At 29.1% G+C, this 18,265-nt stretch overlaps 2 protein-coding genes and 1 pseudogene across 3 annotated transcripts; 2 read left to right on the forward strand and 1 right to left on the reverse strand.

The window, feature by feature from the left end:
• Positions 1-3,274: 3,274 nt before the first annotated feature.
• Positions 3,275-5,159, forward strand: LOC128956542 (myb-like protein AA). Of its 2 annotated transcripts, XM_054302264.1 has the most exons (3): positions 3,275-4,308; positions 4,366-4,717; positions 4,868-5,159. In XM_054302264.1, the coding sequence occupies exons 1-3, from the start codon at positions 3,330-3,332 to the stop codon at positions 5,079-5,081; spliced, it is 1,545 nt and encodes a 514-aa protein (XP_054158239.1). In that variant the 5' UTR covers positions 3,275-3,329; the 3' UTR covers positions 5,082-5,159. The 2 variants fall into 2 exon arrangements, with proteins under 2 accessions (XP_054158239.1, XP_054158238.1); XM_054302263.1 differs by having other exon boundaries at positions 3,275-4,717.
• Positions 5,160-8,821: 3,662 nt separating this feature from the next.
• On the reverse strand, positions 8,822-13,015 carry LOC128956491 (CTP synthase 1-A-like; annotated as a pseudogene).
• Positions 13,016-15,072: 2,057 nt separating this feature from the next.
• LOC128956492 (CTP synthase 2-like) lies at positions 15,073-17,937 on the forward strand. The gene is made up of 4 exons (XM_054302209.1): positions 15,073-15,411; positions 15,688-16,160; positions 16,259-16,716; positions 17,211-17,937. The coding sequence occupies exons 1-4, from the start codon at positions 15,246-15,248 to the stop codon at positions 17,935-17,937; spliced, it is 1,824 nt and encodes a 607-aa protein (XP_054158184.1). The 5' UTR covers positions 15,073-15,245.
• Positions 17,938-18,265: the final 328 nt, after the last annotated feature.

Below are 18,265 nucleotides of genomic sequence, written 5' to 3' on the forward strand. Positions count from 1 at the left end.
AAGTATAGTATCATTCGAATCGTCTAATTTTCAAATAATAATAATAATAATAATTAAAAAAAAATATATCGAATGTGTTTAGTAATCGAATCATGAGTTGAAAAATACTGTATATATAGAAAAAACTATTGAAATTTAGAACACATTTTTGATATAAAAAATATYTATTTTTTAATTATATTTTTTTTTGTTAATAGAACTATTAGTTTCAAATGTTTGAATCGATGACTCATTCACATTCACATTGACACTGACTCGACAGTGATTTTGATTCGAATGTTTTGTTTTGTTGACTAAAAAATACAATTTTTTTTTRTGTCATAGTTTCAACTCTATTACCAATCTATACACACAACTAAAGTTTCTACACTTTTATTGCGGAAATACTGTATATTATGAGTCAAAAAAAAAAAATAACAAACAGTAAGTATGAATTAAAGGGTCAAATGGGGTTAAAGGTCTAATCGAATCAAATATGGCGGACATATATAATCAGATAATTCGATTTAATTATTTTTTTCGTTCGATTTGTTCCAAAAAAAAATTTCGAATTTTTTTTTTTAATGTGTGCTATGTATAGGTCCTRGTATTTAGATTTTTTYTATGGGGACCCCCCCCCCCCCCGGGGGTGTGGGGTATAGAGAGAGAGGGGGTCCCCAGAATTTATTACAAGAACATCGAACGCTTGCAGATTTCGCAATCATTGTTTTGGCTCAGTTCCAACTTTACTAACTACTACTCTCTTTCAGTCAATGCCTTATTTGGCCTTCAATTGGTTGGCTAATTAGCCAATCATCAATCGAATGCCAAATAAGGCATTGACTGAAAGAGAGTAGTTTCACGATTGAGTCAACATTTAATACAATTCTATTTTTTCTCTCTMAAAACCAGTTGTAGTGCGCAGTTGTCTCTCATTCTAGTTCTAGCTCTTGGAGAGTAAACATCAAGTTTTTCTTAGTAGTGCTTAGTCTTCAAACTTTTAGTGTTTTCAATAATATAGTGTCAATTTCGAAGTTTTTTGGTATTTTAGTCCCGCTAAACGGTAAGTTAAAATTTTTTATTTTAATATAAATATAGGTTCAAATTATAGGTTCAATTTTTAAAGTTTTATTTAGTTTATTTAATAAAAAATTTTCATTTACAAGAACATCAAACGCTAGCAGTTTTTCCTAAAAAACTGCATTTTTACAAATTTTAGCGTTTGGTTTCTTGTATTAAAAAAATTTATTTTTTTTAGGTTAGGTTAGATTCGGTTAAGTTAGGTATTTTACAATAGTTTAGGTTAACTTATAACTAAACATTCTATTGTTTAGTATATAAGTGTGGGGGTTTTACACGCCTCCTATTAACCCCCACTAAGTGGGTTAAACGTGTATACTATTTATGCACGCGCGTTTTTGATTATAAACACGTGTTGCTGTATTAGCATGCTCATTTTTTCCAACTATATATTCGATTTGACCACTAATACAAAAAAATACGTGAAATCCGTTTCGATGTACTCGTGATTATTCTAATACGCCGTAAATTTTTCGCCAATCTATTGATTGATTCAATCGATTGGTCAGCCGTACTGTCCGACCGAAATGGTCACTAACTCCTAACCCCGTTATAAGTGTCCGATCGGACGGAAAAGCGAGCTTCGACTGTACCATTCAATTAACATTACTATTGAGTACTGTTTTCGGTTATAAACATATAATGCTTGACTATAGAGTGTTGCTGTTATACTGCTTTATACTGTAGTATTGATTACCCGTCTGTATGTATGTATGTATTCAATACATATTGACTGTTAGTGTGTTATCTCCTCTCTCAACACTACAATCCCATAGACTTACTATTGTATGCAAACGTGCCGTTAAAATACACTATAGGATAGCTTTACTGATAGTTTTACTATTGAATTGCATTGCATTTGTTATATAAACTAAATTGATTGAAACAAAACATTTTTTAAGGCCTTAAAAACAAAAAGTTTATTAAAAGTTATAAAAATTTATATTTAAATATTTATATATATATTTATTATATAAAAGTTTTTAATTATTAAATATTTAAAATACTTTAAAAATACTAAAAAAAAGTATAGCCAATAGTTTTACTATTGAATTGCATTGCATTTGTTATATAAACTAAATTGATTGAAACAAAACATTTTTTAAGGCCTTAAAAACAAAAAGTTTATTAAAAGTTGAAACAAATTGATATTTAAAAAAGTTTTTAATTATTAAATATAAATCTTTTTAAAAAAAAATTTTATATAAACTATATATCATTGAATTAATTAAATTAAAAATAAATAACCTAAAATTATAAACATTTTTTAAAATATTTATTTGCATTATAATTCATATTTAAAATTTAATTACTAAATAATGTATAGAAATATACTGTATTAATATTAATAAAAATTAACGGTAATATATGTTTTCATTAAACTATTAATATTTCTATTAAATTATCTTAAAATATTATATTAATATTATTAATATTACAAATAATATTAATAACAATTTTACAATTAATATAATATTAAATACAATTTATTTTTATTTCAATGTAATTTATTTTTATTAGTTTCTATTAATGAATATATTTTCAAAAAATATTATGAATACAAAAATAATATATTAATAGTTTATTTTTATACAAATAACTTAACAATAATATATATATATATATATATACCTGTATTTTCTATTATATAAATAATAATAATAATAATAATATACTTTCTATTATATAAATATTAATTATATATATTTTTTCTTTTATATAAATACTAATATATATATATATTTTATTATTATTATTATTATTATTTTTATTGTTATTGTTATTATTAACACTACCAATAAATAAAACATTAAATTTTATTTTTATTAATATTAGTTTTTTTTAGCTATTTGTAGAAAACTTTTTTTCTGTGTGTGTTTTGTTTGTGTTATATTTTAATAACTAATTTATTGATTAACTTTTCTGTTAGTTTGTTTGTTTGCTGTTAAGTTAAACATTGATTTTATATATATATTTTTAATTTGAATGGAAAAAACAAACTATTTTTTTGTGTGTCTCTCTTATTATAGATTATACCATCAAATTCATCATCAAATTCAAGAGATTTTTTTTTTAGATCTAATAGATAAAAGTTAGAGATYTTATAGATATATATATATATATTATATATATATAATAGTTGTTAAACGGTTCCCATATTACCCGTTACAACAATGGCAAACAATTATCATAACATCAATAATAATATGAATAATACTAATAAYGAGAGCCGACTATTAAAATATTTTGAGGACCGAAATGTCTTAGATATGATAGACGAAGATTTCGGTTACAATACTCAGCGTAACTATGGCTCATCTGGTCGTAACGGCAGTTACAATGATCTGCTGGACTCGACCAACAATACTACACTCGCCGGCTTCGGCCGATCAAATACGCCGACATTTGATACTATGGACGACTCGATGGTGTCGCTGATTGGCTCAGAAACTCCTCCTCAACAACAACAGGAGGAGKACGGAGTGGTGATGGACGGCCTAAACCGTCAGGCATTAGACAATAATGCAGACAATAATAATCAGATGGTATCACCGGCCATACACTTGCCGACCATCAGTGATGATGGTATGGATGAGAAGGACAAGGAGGTGGTTGTGGTGGAGAACAGTAAAGATGATAGTGTTGTCTCTAATGACACAAATGATTGGTTGGATAACTATTTCAATTCGGAAGATAATATTATTACCGATTGCGGAGATCTGAGTTTTAGTGGCCTAAACTTCGATGATATCGGCGAAGACGACCTCAACATCAATAACATGTCTACCGCCACCGCTGTCTTCGTCGCCGCCGATCAACAGATGAAGCCAACGATGGAGCAACTGGTAGTGTCTCCTAATACTATGCCAGAGACACTGATTGTTGGCCAGTCGGTGAATAAGCCAATGACTGAGCCGCAATTGCCGCAGCCAATTGTAGGTCGAGCCGATTCTAGTTGCATAGAATCGGTTGTCGGCGAATTGGTGGCACCAGTTGCCCGGCAATTGCTGCCAACACTGCCACAAGAGGTGTCATTAAACCTGACACCGGCAGCATTGCCGGCATCGCAAGTGGTGGACACGGCGGTGGTCAGCAACAGCAACTCCTTATCTGTACAGCCAAACAACAATAGCAACAATACCAGCGCACAGTCCAATGTTACAAAAGTAGTTAAAGTTTTATGGGTTGATCCCATCAGACACTTAATACGCGTACAAATGTATGACATTCCTCAGCATCAACTAAAAGGTATGGACCCGTCCAATGACAGTGTTTTGAATTTGTTATCTGTTATGGGGGCACCAGTCGTTCAATGCGATCATCCAAACAACATACCGGACCAGCTGCAGCAGCAGCCAGTGATGGCTGTACTACCGCCAGAACCTGTAGTCAACAATGAGCCAGAAGTTTTGGACGAGGAGGAGGATATGGATGTCGTTGAAGTGGTTGCCGCAGCAGCTGATGATGATGATGACAATGAAGATGAAGATGATGTGGTTGTAGTACCGCCGGCTCCTGCCGGCCGCAGACCGCGTGGCAGACCCCGAAAATACATGACTGAGGAGGAGTCCAAACGGGCCGAACGCGAGAAGAACAGAATCGCTGCCAATAAGTCAAGAGCCAAAAAACGAAAAGCCAGTGACGACCTCATTGATGAGTATGTGTATTACCAATCAATTATTACCACTACTACCCCCAACTACCTGTCCCTCCTCACCTGATCCTCTAAAATAAACCCCCATTTTCTATATAGTTATAATAAAATTGTTTAACAATTTGTTTGTTTGTTTGTATTGTTTAATAATAGAGTCGACAAATTGATGGAAAACCGTAAACAATTGAATCAAGTGTTTGAATCAATTGTATTGGAAATCAATGGCTTAAAAGAAGAATTGCAGACAAGATATGGTATCGTTGCTAATGATTCGGACACCCGGAGAATGGGACAGCCGTTTACTACACTACCGCCAACACTGCCAACACCACTACCAGTGGGTGCCTTAAAACAGGAGGTGCCCTAAACACACACACACACACACATACACATACATACAATACACACAAACATAACATTCCTATCCCACCGTAACCAAACCAACTAATCGATCGATTAGTTGGGTTTGTTTTGTGTATAGTTTTTTTTATTGGCCACTCCTCTATGCGGCGGCGGCGGTTTTTACCAACTGCTGGTTCGGTAATTACACCATTGATTTGTGATTTTATTATTTTATTTGTTTGTTTGGATTATTTATTAATAATTTGATCTGATATTCAAAATATTAATAGATAGATAGATATTGATAATACAAAAAATAATAATAATTTATGTAAATATGTGTTTTTTAAGAAAAACAAAACACAAAAAAAATATTATATCAGATCTGATTATTAATTTTTAATTATTATTAGATTTATTGTGATTATTATTATTATTTGGTGTCCGATAAATGTGTAAATAGCGTAATAACTATCTATTAATTTAGTTATTTTTTAAAATTAATTAATTGATTGATTCATATATATTTTTTTTAATTGAAACCGAAATAGTAGTTATTAACAGATTATTAATTTACTAAAATTTTATATAACTTTTATAATTATATATAAAAATATTTAGATTCTGTATATATTCTTAATTATATACAATAATTTGGTCGCAATTTGTTTGTTTGTTTGTTAGGCCTTATGTTTAGATCATTTACTATTTTTTACGATTTACTATTTAGTACTTAAATAATTGACTAAAATTTAACCAAAAAAAAATAAGTGACTAAATAATTATATCAGATATTTATATACAATTTTTTTTAAAATTATTAATAATCTAATTATAAAACTATTATCTATTAGACATTTATGAATTAATTATATGCAATAATAGATTAAGACTAATAGATTTAATCAATTAATTAATTAATACTAAACTACAAACAAAAAAATAGTTTATGTATAATATATTTAAAAAAAAAAATTATTATATTTGCACTGGTATGTTGTTATTAGGGGCACATACCCTAATAATAATAATTATGATCCCTTCCCCCCCCCACTGACCACAAGTGTCCGATCGGGAGCGGGTTTTTTTAACCCCCAATGAAAACATAATACCCGACACACCCGTTATTACTTTGGGTTTTTTTGTGCGAATATACTGCCAATAATTAGGTGTTTATTAGTATATATTATCAACAAAACAAATATGTATATTAAAAAAAATGATACCAAATAATCATAATAATTGATAATAAGTGATTCAATTGATTGATTGAGAGATAAGCTATAAGTTTTTTGTTTAGTTATGGGATAAATAATATTTCCCCACAAAAAAAAATTATATATTATTTTTTAAAAAGCAAAAAAAAAACAATTTTATTGTAAATATAGATGATTTTAAATAATCATAATAATAATAATTAGTCAATCAATTGAATCACTATAATTGAAACAAATATATATTTTCAATTTTATAAAACTTTTTTGTATATAAATTACAATTACTATAGAATTGATAGAAATATTTGAATTGAAAACAAAAAATAATTTATATTTAAATTAATATAAAAAGTTTGTAATTTTTTTTTTAGTTCCATTAATCTCATGCTTAAACTTAAAAAATAATTTATATTATTAATTCATAAACAACAACAAAAAAATTACAAACAAATATATTTTATGTAAATATTTATTAATGAAATGATTATTTGATTTTTAAAATTAATTAATAAATATTATTGTAAATATTTTTTTTATTATTATTTAGGAATTACATAAAAATCTTATAACTAAAGACTGAAATTTTATGTTCATTATTAAAAAAATATGTATACATAACAAATGTATAATATTAATTAAGGTAAGTGGTTCTAGGTTATATTAGTTTTATATTAATATAAATATTTATAAGATTAGGCTGTTAGGCCAGTTTAGGTTAGGTTAGCTTAGGTTAGGTTAGAGTAGGTCAGGTCAGCTCAGGTCTGGTCAGATCAGATCAGATCAGATCAGGTCAGGTCAGGTCAGGTCAGGTCAGGTCAGGTCAGGTCAGGTCAGGTCAGGTCAGGTCAGGTCAGGTCAGGTCAGGTCAGGTCAGGTCAGGTCAGGTCAGGTCAAATCAAGTCAGGACAGGTCAACTCAGGTCCTCAGGTCAACTCAGGTGAACTTAGGTCAGCTCAAGTCAAGTCAAGTCAGGTTAGGTCAAAATAAATTAAAGGGTTGCTAACAGCGCATGATATATAAGTGCTCGATTAGATAGCCAGCGGTAGAAATGAGTGCACACGAGTTAATAATATTAATAATAAGTTTATTGATTGAAAGTGTGAATTAAGTGTTGGGAATGTATTGATGAGTGTCTGTTCTGATTTATTAAGAGCTGATTCAGAAGTAGTGCGTGTGGTATATATATAATCAGCTTTTATACTATTAATATCAAATTATATCAAATGATATTATGTTGTAGCGGTTCTTAGCACTACTGAAGTTTGTGTTAGGGATACCTCGATGGTCCCTAAAGTCGACCGTAATTATGTATATAACGTAGTAATGTTTTGGGGATTTTGAGAAAAATATATTTGAAAAATTTGGTTATTTTTTGTTATCATTGCCTTAGATATGTGGTATATATATAAATATAATATAATTTATAGCGGTTGAGGTCGCTATTAAACTTTGCTTGAGTGTACAGATGATAGCCAGCGATAGTAATGAAGTACACACCGAGTGTAACAGAAATAATAATTTATTGATTGATTGAATGAAAAGTAATGTTTGTAAGAAAGTTAGTGAGTGAGTGCCTGTGCTGACTGATTGTTAGGCACTAATGGTGCGGCAGTAGTGTATGTGTTTTATATAGCTCAGGTTGACAACAGTAAAACCGTTGGCTGGTTGTATGGTTAGCGACAATGAAGCGATACGATTGGTGCTCATGTGCTAAGATCCCAAAGTACTCCCCTCAGAGTGTTAACGTGCGGCGACGATATGCATAAGCAATGAGCGGATGACTCGGTAAAAGCTGAGTAGAGATTAGCGTCTATGTATGAGACCAAAGATGTCAGATGTGTTGTGTGTTGATGTCTTCACCACTCTATAGTCTATATTTTTAATATAATGACATAATAATGCTAATAAATTGCAATATTTATTATGCTATTTAATATAAATTAAACATTAACTAAATTTTATATACAGGATAGACTACATATATGGTTATACCATATATGTGATATATTTATAATTAAATAATTAAATAAAATTAAATACAGAAAATTTATATAATTTTCAAGCAGGATGCATTTACCATAAATGTATTAAAATTATAAAATACTATTTTATAAAAACTAATGTAATTATGTTTAACACTCATTCAGGCCGTTGAATCCATAATTTATAGTTAGTTATTATTATTGTTATATTACTGTAAAAATCACTGATAATTACTAATTAACTTAAAAAATATTTATTTTATAATAAATGTTAATACTAATAATAATAGTTGTTATTAGTAATAATTAATAATAATAATTATTATTAAGTGAGACTACACTTATTGGGTACCGTTTGACTATAAAAAAATCTACAAAACATATTGATATTATTGCGGTCAGGTGACACACATCACCTATCAGATAGTAGGTAGCCACCGGCGTGGCCTGAATCAGCTAATAGGCCGGTTGTCACCGAACAATATTATTTATATTTAGTATGCAATAACTGATTGACAAATGTTATCATTGTTGCTTACTAAATTAATAATATTTTCCTCGGGGTACTAAGTTACTTTCAGCTCTACAGCAATAAAGTTTTGGGCGCGGACAAGACCCGAAAAACAAGTCCCCAATAACGGCCCTGCAATTATGGAACATACTCACTTGTAATTAACTGAGGTACAATAACTGCCGAAAGATATCAAGATATCCTAGTGAAAGCCACAATCGATGACTTGTATTCTCATGGATCTGTTTTCCAACAAGACAATGTACCTGCTCACATGGCGCTGTACTTTGTGGTATACAGTTAAAAAAGATGCTTGACTGGCCATCCAACTCCCGACATAAATCACATTGAAAACTTATGGCGATTAATGAAGGATGAGTTAGAAACCCAATGCACTATAGTGAACTGGATGGACATTATCCAGAATATTTGGGATAATGAGGCATCCAAACATTTGAAGTCATTAGTCGGAAGCATAATTGTATTGCGGCCAATGGCGAACATATTAAATATTTATTATCGTTGAATAATTTATATTAATAATTATATTTTTAATAATAAATTATTTAAAAAATTTAATTATAATTATATTTAATTTTAAAAATTTTATCATTTTATCTGAAACACACATTTGAATGTTGTTAACAATATTGTGAGGCAACTATCTTATCCTATTAGAGGAGACCATTAAAAAATAATAAACATAGATAATAAAAAGTATTTTAAATAGGTTATAAATAATAAATGTTTATTAATAAGCTATATTATATAAATATAATGACGTGGAACATAAAAATTCAAAAATAATTAAAGATGGAACCATCTAATAATAGACGATTTTATTATTTAAATAAAAAGGTTTTTAAATTTATATAAATTAAAACAATAATATAATCTAAAATAATTATAGCATTTAAATAGCACAAATATGCTTTTTTGTTAATTATTGTTATTTGGAATGATTGTCTCAATTGGGTATAAAATAAACATTTGGTTCAATTATAATACACAATTAAAAAATAGCAGAGAAAGTTTTTGCAAAATATTAATAAATGAAATTAATACAAATACGCCAGAAACAGGTTTTTAATTTTATTATAATTTATTTATTTATAATTGATAATAAAAATTAAATGAGTATTTAAATATATTTTTATGTAATTTTTATTTAATAATATAATTTAATAAAAAGTTTGAGGGGACTTATTTCGGCTTATCAACTATTATTTCAATATATTTTTTTATTTGATTTCAACAATTATATTGTATTCATTCATAAATTAAGTTAAAAGTATAAATTTTTATATAAAATTAGCGGTCGGGCGACAAACAGTGTGATTGTGGCCACTGTGGCCTGAATCGGTAAACTAATAGGTGGTCACATTTCAATATTATACATAGAAATTTTTTTGATAATACAATAGTTAGATATATAGCTATATATCACTACAACAATCGTTATATTTGTAACAATGCTTATCTAAATAAATAATAATATATTTATATATCTTTTTATAAGTAATTTGAATATTAATAATCAATAAAATTTTTATCAATAAAATGATTGCAAACATAAAATAATATTAATTTCAATTTTTTAAAACTATTTATATATTGTTTGCAATAAATAAATTGCAATAAATATTTACAATAAATATTTTGTAATAAATATTTTAGTAGTAAATAAATAAACAAAAATTTAGTTTCACATTAATTTTTTTCTATCTATTAATATGTAATTTATAATTATAGCAATCATTTACAGATTTAACTTTAAATTCATTGTCTAAATATTTATTTTAATTATATATTATTTTCATATTATTAATAATAATAAAATTATTTTAATATGAAAATGTATTTAAATTATTATTATATATCAAATAATATTAATATTAGAATATATATATATATAAAATACGATATATAATATTAAATTACATATATATTTAAAATGTTTTATAAACTAAATAACAATTATCATTATGTAAATATTTTTGTTAAATAAGTTAATACTAATAATAATAATAAATGTTTTGATTTTATAAAATAAACAATTATTAAGTTTATTATATTTTTGATAATAAATACTTTGATCTAAATTTTTTAAAAATAAAAAAATTAATTAACTATTTAATAAAAATATACTCAAATTATGCAAACTTTTTAAAAAATAAAATAAAAATCATTTATAATTATACAATAACTCATCTAGTAATTTAGTTTATATTAAATTTATATATATATATATTAGATATCAAATTATAACTATATATATAAGCTATAATAATAACAAAAAACTTTTTAGTTATTAATTATTATAATTATATGATATGTTTAGTGTTTTTTGTTTGAACATTGAAATTAAATATTGAAATTAAATATTGATATTAAATATTGATATTAAATATTGATATTAAATATTGATATTAAATATTGATATTAAATATTGATATTAATATCATATATATATTAATATATTGAAAGTTAATTATTTCTACAAAATATAACAACAGTCATATGTTTATTATTAGATAGATATTAAATTTAATCAAAAAAAAAAAAAAAAAAAAATTATCAAACATTTTATACTAAATTTATATTACAATTATTTTATTACTCCGTTTGTAGATATGTTTGTAGACCACCACAAAGTGCAGGCCTTTGGCACTAAAATCGGCGACAAAATCGGGATTCACTTCGTACCGATGTCGGTGACGTTCGTCAACCGATGCCACATCACCGTAGAGTAGTTTCAATGTCGATGGATGTGAACAAAGATTTGAAATTGGTTGTCCGCAAACCGACACGCATAATACCGCCCATATCGCCGCCATGATGTTCGGGCATATCGATGATAACCGGCCGACTAGTCTTATCGTTCACTTCGGTACTGTCCTGGCGTCCGTCCAGTTCAGTACGTTGCGGGCAAACTCAATGACTCAGTGCATTGCATACCCAAACAAACGCCGAGAAACGGTTTTTTTGTTGTTGACTCGGTCCCACTCTATGGCCAGTACCATACCGTCAACGCCGCGCGCGGGCCGAAACCTCCCGGAACTATAACACCTCTGATTTTTTTTTAAAAAACAAATAATATTTTTAAAAAATAAAATAACAAATTAGTAAAAAAAATAACTAATAAATTAATTAATAAAATTAGTTAATTAAAACATTAGTACTAATTATAAAATTAAATAAATAAAATTATATCTAAATAATAAAATAAATATTAAGGTTACAAGGTGAAAAGTTTAGATAACAAATTTTTTTTAAAAAACAAACAAAAATCTCACACATTATTAACCGATATTAAGGATAATAATTTGTTAAATAAAATTATAAATAATGTCAATAATAATAATAATAATAAATAATTTACTATTCAATTATATAATAACGTAAAAATATATAGTAAACAACAAAAAATTAAATTTAAATTAACACCTATTTATACATTAAAAAAAAATTATTAATAACTATCTGTTAAACACCTATTAGTTTTAAAAAGCAATTTTTAGTGAACTTATGGTTAGTGAAACTCATGAGGAATGGTAGCAAACAAACAACAACAACAACAAAAATACATACTCGGCTTTGCATAGCTCCTGCCAGGCCTCGTAGTACTGGATCGGCGACTTGACTTTGGACTCGGGCTCCAGTGATTCGGCATCGATGTACGTCAGATTGAGTCTATGGTGTATATGAAGTGCCGAATGTTGCAGCGCTTTGACTACCGAAGCGTACGAGTCCTGCAATCGGGTATATTTGCCAACCAGAGCAATGTTAACCTCTTTGGTCATATTGTCGTGACGGTCGGCCAGATCGCGCCATTTGGACATCAGTTTGCGAGTGTGTGTATAGTCGGCAACTGAATCGTTAAACGTTCGGCAAAATACTTGGCCAGACCTTATTCTTCGAGGGCGAGCGGCACCCGATAAATGGACGATCGGTCGTGAATACAGATGACATGTTCGGGTAATACGTAATACAAAAGTTTGAGATCTTTTCGCGAACTTCTTCGTTGATTTGACGTTCAATTCGGCAGATAATCTGTTATTCAAAAAAAAACAAACAAAACAAACAAATCTATTAAGTTTAATAAAAAGTGACCGATTCATCAATCGGTGGTTATATGATCGGGTTGATGGCCGCCGTCGGACTGGCCACTACTCACCAGATCGGGTATAAGTCCGAGTCGATTGAGTTCACGAACGCTAACTTGTGTCGGCGATAATGATATGGACATCAAAAACACGAGTAAAACATTTGAATATATTATTTAATTTTTTTTTTGTTGACAAATAAAAAATTATTATTCAATTAAAAAATTTAGTTTTATTTAAATCAACTTTTATTAATTAATTTTTATAAAATAATAGGAGACTATATATACTGTATATATATGTGTCTGTGTAAGCAAATGCTAATATATATATACTGTATATATAATAATAATATTTTTGTTGAGCAAAAATTCAAACAATAGTTAATTTTTAATTAATAATAGCAACAACAACAGTATTAATAAAATAAATTGTTATAATATATATACAGATATATATATATATAAAGTTATATATAAACTTTAATACAATTTTTTAGATTTTTTTTTCAAAAAAAAAGTGAGAAATTTTGTACTTTTGTCGATAAAAAAAAATGTAAGTCAAGTGGTAATAGATATGTGATATACAGTAGTAGTAGTAGTCTTTAAAAGTGTGATACAAACTATTATTGTAATAAAAATAAAAGATAAAAATTTTTGTAATAATAATATGTTATTAAATACTAGAAATATCTTATTATTTATATATATATATATACACTGTATATAATTACATTTAATAGTATGGTATCAGTTATAACTTATAATGCTTACAATAACTGTCTCTAAACTTTAGACTCTAAGCTTGAAATGTATGCTTAGTTATACCTTGTTTTCATAAAGCATTCTCTGCAAGTATTTCTCTCAAAGTAAAGTATAAAATCGTTTTCATTAAGTTATACTTAGCATTACTTTTATAATTATTAATATTAATCATTTAGATTTTGATATTTATATTGACATAAAATATTAATACAAAAATTGCAAATAATATAAAAATATAATATATGTGTAAAGCATGTGCTTTACCTCATACTTTGTAAGTATGGTTTTTATTAAGTATTTGAAGTCTACTTTCTCTCAAAGTTTTGTGTTTTTGCTAACTTTAAAAGTCAAGTATAAGTAGTGTTTTTATTAAGAAATTTTAAAAATACTTTGAGAGATTGCTTTATGAAAACAGGGTATTAATGAATAGGACTATAAATATTAACCTCTATTTACATTGTTGTCGTCATAACATTACTGTATTAAAAAAAAACTGTTTGATTATATTCGAAACCAAAACAATATTACACACACACACACACACACACACACACCACAAGCATATAGATTTATCATAGATTACACTATATATATATATATATACAAATAAAATAGTGTGTATAATAACTACGTAAAAATAGTATATGTTTTGAAAAAAAAACTTCGCCCCTAAACATTAAACACTAATATTGCGCGCATATAATAATACATATTGTATACCAGTGATCAAAATTAAACTTTTTTTTTAAAACAAAATTGTAAAAATAAACTAGTACATATTAAATGAGTGGTAAGTGTTTGTTTAACTTACTCATTGTTTGTTATATAAATTATGAAAATTACTATTAAATATCTGTTAAATTAGTTATGTTATATACAGTATATGTATCAAAAAGTTATCATTGATAACAATTAAATTGTGATCACTAGTGTATTGATTAATAATTTTTTATACTCTATTAAATAGTTGTATATAATTGCCAAAAAAAGCCAAATAGTTATTGAAATAGTTATTTATTTTCTTATAAATATTTCAACTGATATATAATTCACTTGTTTTCAGAATATTTACAAAAATGATTTATATAAATAAACTAAATATTTCTATTGCTAAAAAAGTCATATGAGTTGATAACAGTTTACACATTTTATATAATTTATATAACTATTACTTTTTGTTTTTACGTATATTTGAGCAATATTTTACAATTTAATGCTTATATTTTTCAAAATAACTGAAATAGTTATTTATAAGTTTTTATAGTTGCTAACCTAACAAATTAGTTATTTATAGTTATAATAAAATTTCAGAAATAGCGTCCACTGGTCAACTTCGGTGGACATACTAAGTCCCAGTTATAAGCGTTAAACCGACAAAATAATTTTTTTTAGTTGAAAATCAAGACACTAGTCTATCACTGTTGTATAGACTACTGTGTTAGTGGGCGGCCATTATTGTTTTGGTTTTGAATATAATCAAACAGTTTTTTTTAACACACACACACACACAACACACGTGTTGCTAACACATACACACATACGCCAGACAACTGTCCACAATAACAACGATTAGTGGCCACCAATTACGACATCGACAACAACAACAACAATGAAGTATATACTGGTGACCGGCGGCGTAATCAGCGGTATCGGCAAAGGTGTCATTGCCAGCAGTATCGGTACACTATTGAAGTCGTACGCACTGCGGGTAACGGCCATCAAAATTGATCCGTACATTAATATCGATGCCGGCACATTTTCGCCGTACGAGCACGGTTAGTTTATTTTTGTATTATCTAATAATAACATGACTGTCCACCCCTCACCACCACCCATTGACCAGCAATGTATAGACCATTGCAATCACCCACCGATAACAACCACCGCCACAAACACCAAGTGGTTGATTGATTGGCCATTAATTTATAGGATATATATAAGACCTGAACCCCGTTATACCTACCCGTATATAACTGGCCAATGATTTTTTTTTGACTAACCAATTGTCTCTCTCTCTCTCTCTCTCTCTCTATCATACTGTCCACCGATAGGTGAAGTGTATGTGTTGGACGACGGCGGCGAAGTTGATCTCGATCTGGGAAACTACGAACGCTTTCTTGATGTAACCCTTCATAAGGACAACAATATAACCAGCGGTAAAATCTATCAGCACGTAATTGAACGGGAACGCCGCGGCGACTATTTAGGCAAAACTGTCCAAATCGTACCCCATTTGACAAATGCCGTACAGGATTGGGTCGAACGAGTAGCTGCCGTACCCGTTGACAATACAAACAAAGAACCGGAAGTTTGTGTGATTGAATTGGGCGGTACTATCGGCGACATCGAAGGCATGCCGTTTGTCGAAGCTTTTCGCCAGTTTATCCGGCGGGTTGGCGGCCATAACTTTTGCAACGTTCACGTCAGTCTAGTACCGCATCCGAAAACTACCGGCGAATTGAAGACCAAACCGACACAAGTTAGCGTTCGTGAACTCAATCGACTCGGACTTATACCTGATCTGGTGAGTAGTGGCCAGTCCGACAGCGGCCATCAACTCATATATACCTCCCGATCGGCCATTTTTCTTAAACTTAATGAATTTCTATAATTGAATAACAGATTATCTGCCGAAGTGAACGTCAAATCAACGAAGAAGTTCGCGAAAAGATCTCAAACTTTTGTAACGTATTACCCGAACATGTCATCTGTATTCACGACCGATCGTCCATTTATCGGGTGCCGCTCGCCCTCGAAGAACAAGGTCTGGCCAAGTATTTTGCCGAACGTTTAAGGATTCAGTTGCCGACTATACACACTCGCAAACTGATGTCCAAATGGCGCGATCTGGCCGACCGTCACGACAATATGACCAAAGAGGTTAACATTGCTCTCGTTGGCAAATATACCCGATTGCAGGACTCGTACGCTTCGGTAGTCAAAGCGCTACAACATTCGGCACTTCATATACACCATAGACTCAATCTGACGTACATCGATGCCGAATCACTGGAGCCCGAGTCCAAAGTCAAGTCGCCGATCCAGTACTACGAGGCCTGGCAGGAGCTATGCAAAGCCGAGTATGTATTGTTGTTGTTGTTGTTTGTTTGCTACCATTCCTCATGAGTTTCACTAACCATAAGTTCACTAAAAATTGCTTTTTAAAACTAATAGGTGTCTAACAGATAGTTATTATTAATTTTTGTTTTTATATAAATAGGTGTTAATTTAAATTTAATTTTTTTGTTGTTTACTATATATTTTTACGTTATTATATAATTGAATAGTAAATTATTTATTATTATTATTATTGACATTATTTATAATTTTATTTAACAAATTATTATCATTAATATCGGTTAATAATGTGTGAGATTTTTGTTTGTTTTTTTTAAACTTTTCACCTTGTAACCTTAATAATTATTATATTATTTAGATATAATTTGATTTATTTAATTTTATAATTAGTACTAATGTTTTAATTAACTAATTTTATTAATTAATTTATTATTTTTTTACTAATTTGTTATTTTATTTTTAAAAATATTATTTGTTTTTTTTAAAAAAAAATCAGAGGTGTTATAGTTCCGGGAGGTTTCGGCCCGCGCGGCGTTGACGGTATGGTACTGGCCATAGAGTGGGCCCGAGTCAACAAAAAACCGTTTCTCGGCGTTTGTTTGGGTATGCAATGCGCAGTCATTGAGTTTGCCCGCAACGTACTGAACTGGACGGACGCCAACAGTACCGAAGTGGATGATAAGACTAGTCGGCCGGTTATCATTGATATGCCCGAACATCATGGCGGCGATATGGGCGGTACTATGCGTGTCGGTTTGCGTACAACCAATTTCAAATCTGGCCATCCGTCGACATTGAAACTACTCTACGGTGATGTGGCATCGGTTGACGAACGTCACCGACATCGCTACGAAGTGAATCCCGATTTTGTCGCCGATTTTAGTGCCAAAGGCCTGCACTTTGTCGGCCAAGACATCGAAGGCAAACGTATGGAAGTTATGGAACTGGAAGATCAGCCCTACTTTGTCGGTGTCCAATATCATCCCGAATATCTTAGTCGACCATTGAAACCGTCGCCACCGTATTTGGGTCTACTGTTGGCCACAAGCAATAAATTGACACAATATTTGGCCCGCGGTTGTCGTCTAACACCGCGTAACCGTAGCGACAACGAATCCAGCGATGATGACGATACCGATGATTTCAATGTAATCTACCAGTCGGTGAATTTAGTTGCTAACGGCAGCGCCGGTGCCGACAAACCACTAGTTGAAGAAAAATAGGATTTATGTTATTATTAGTATTATTATTATAAATAATAATAATTGATTAGTTGTTAACTAACTAATTATTTTTTTTAGGATTTCAATTTAATTTCAATTTTTATATTAGGAACTTATATTGCAATTATTATTATTATTTTTTTTTGTCTCAACTAATTTACTTTTATAATTTACAATTAATTATAGATTTATTTAATTAGGTTTAACAAATTTTTTTTTTGCTAATTATTATATATATTTTATAATAATTATTATTAACCTATTATTTTTTTGTCTACTAATTTACATCCTAGTTTATTTAGTATTATTATTATAAGTGCAAAATTTA

The sequence above is a fragment of the Oppia nitens genome, unplaced genomic scaffold, assembly GCF_028296485.1.
Source record: "Oppia nitens isolate AA-2021 unplaced genomic scaffold, nextdenovo-longstitch-racon4-pilon3 scaffold30_pilon_pilon_pilon, whole genome shotgun sequence".
Lineage (NCBI taxonomy): Eukaryota > Metazoa > Arthropoda > Arachnida > Sarcoptiformes > Oppiidae > Oppia > Oppia nitens.

Bases quoted from the DNA above. Each gene is read 5' to 3' on its own strand.
- LOC128956492 (XM_054302209.1), top strand. From the start codon at position 15,246: ATGAAGTATATACTGGTGACCGGCGGCGTAATCAGCGGTATCGGCAAA. The intron at 15,412-15,687 runs GTTAGTTTATTT...GTCCACCGATAG, and splicing joins ATTTTCGCCGTACGAGCACG to GTGAAGTGTATGTGTTGGAC. The intron at 16,161-16,258 runs GTGAGTAGTGGC...ATTGAATAACAG, and splicing joins TCGGACTTATACCTGATCTG to ATTATCTGCCGAAGTGAACG.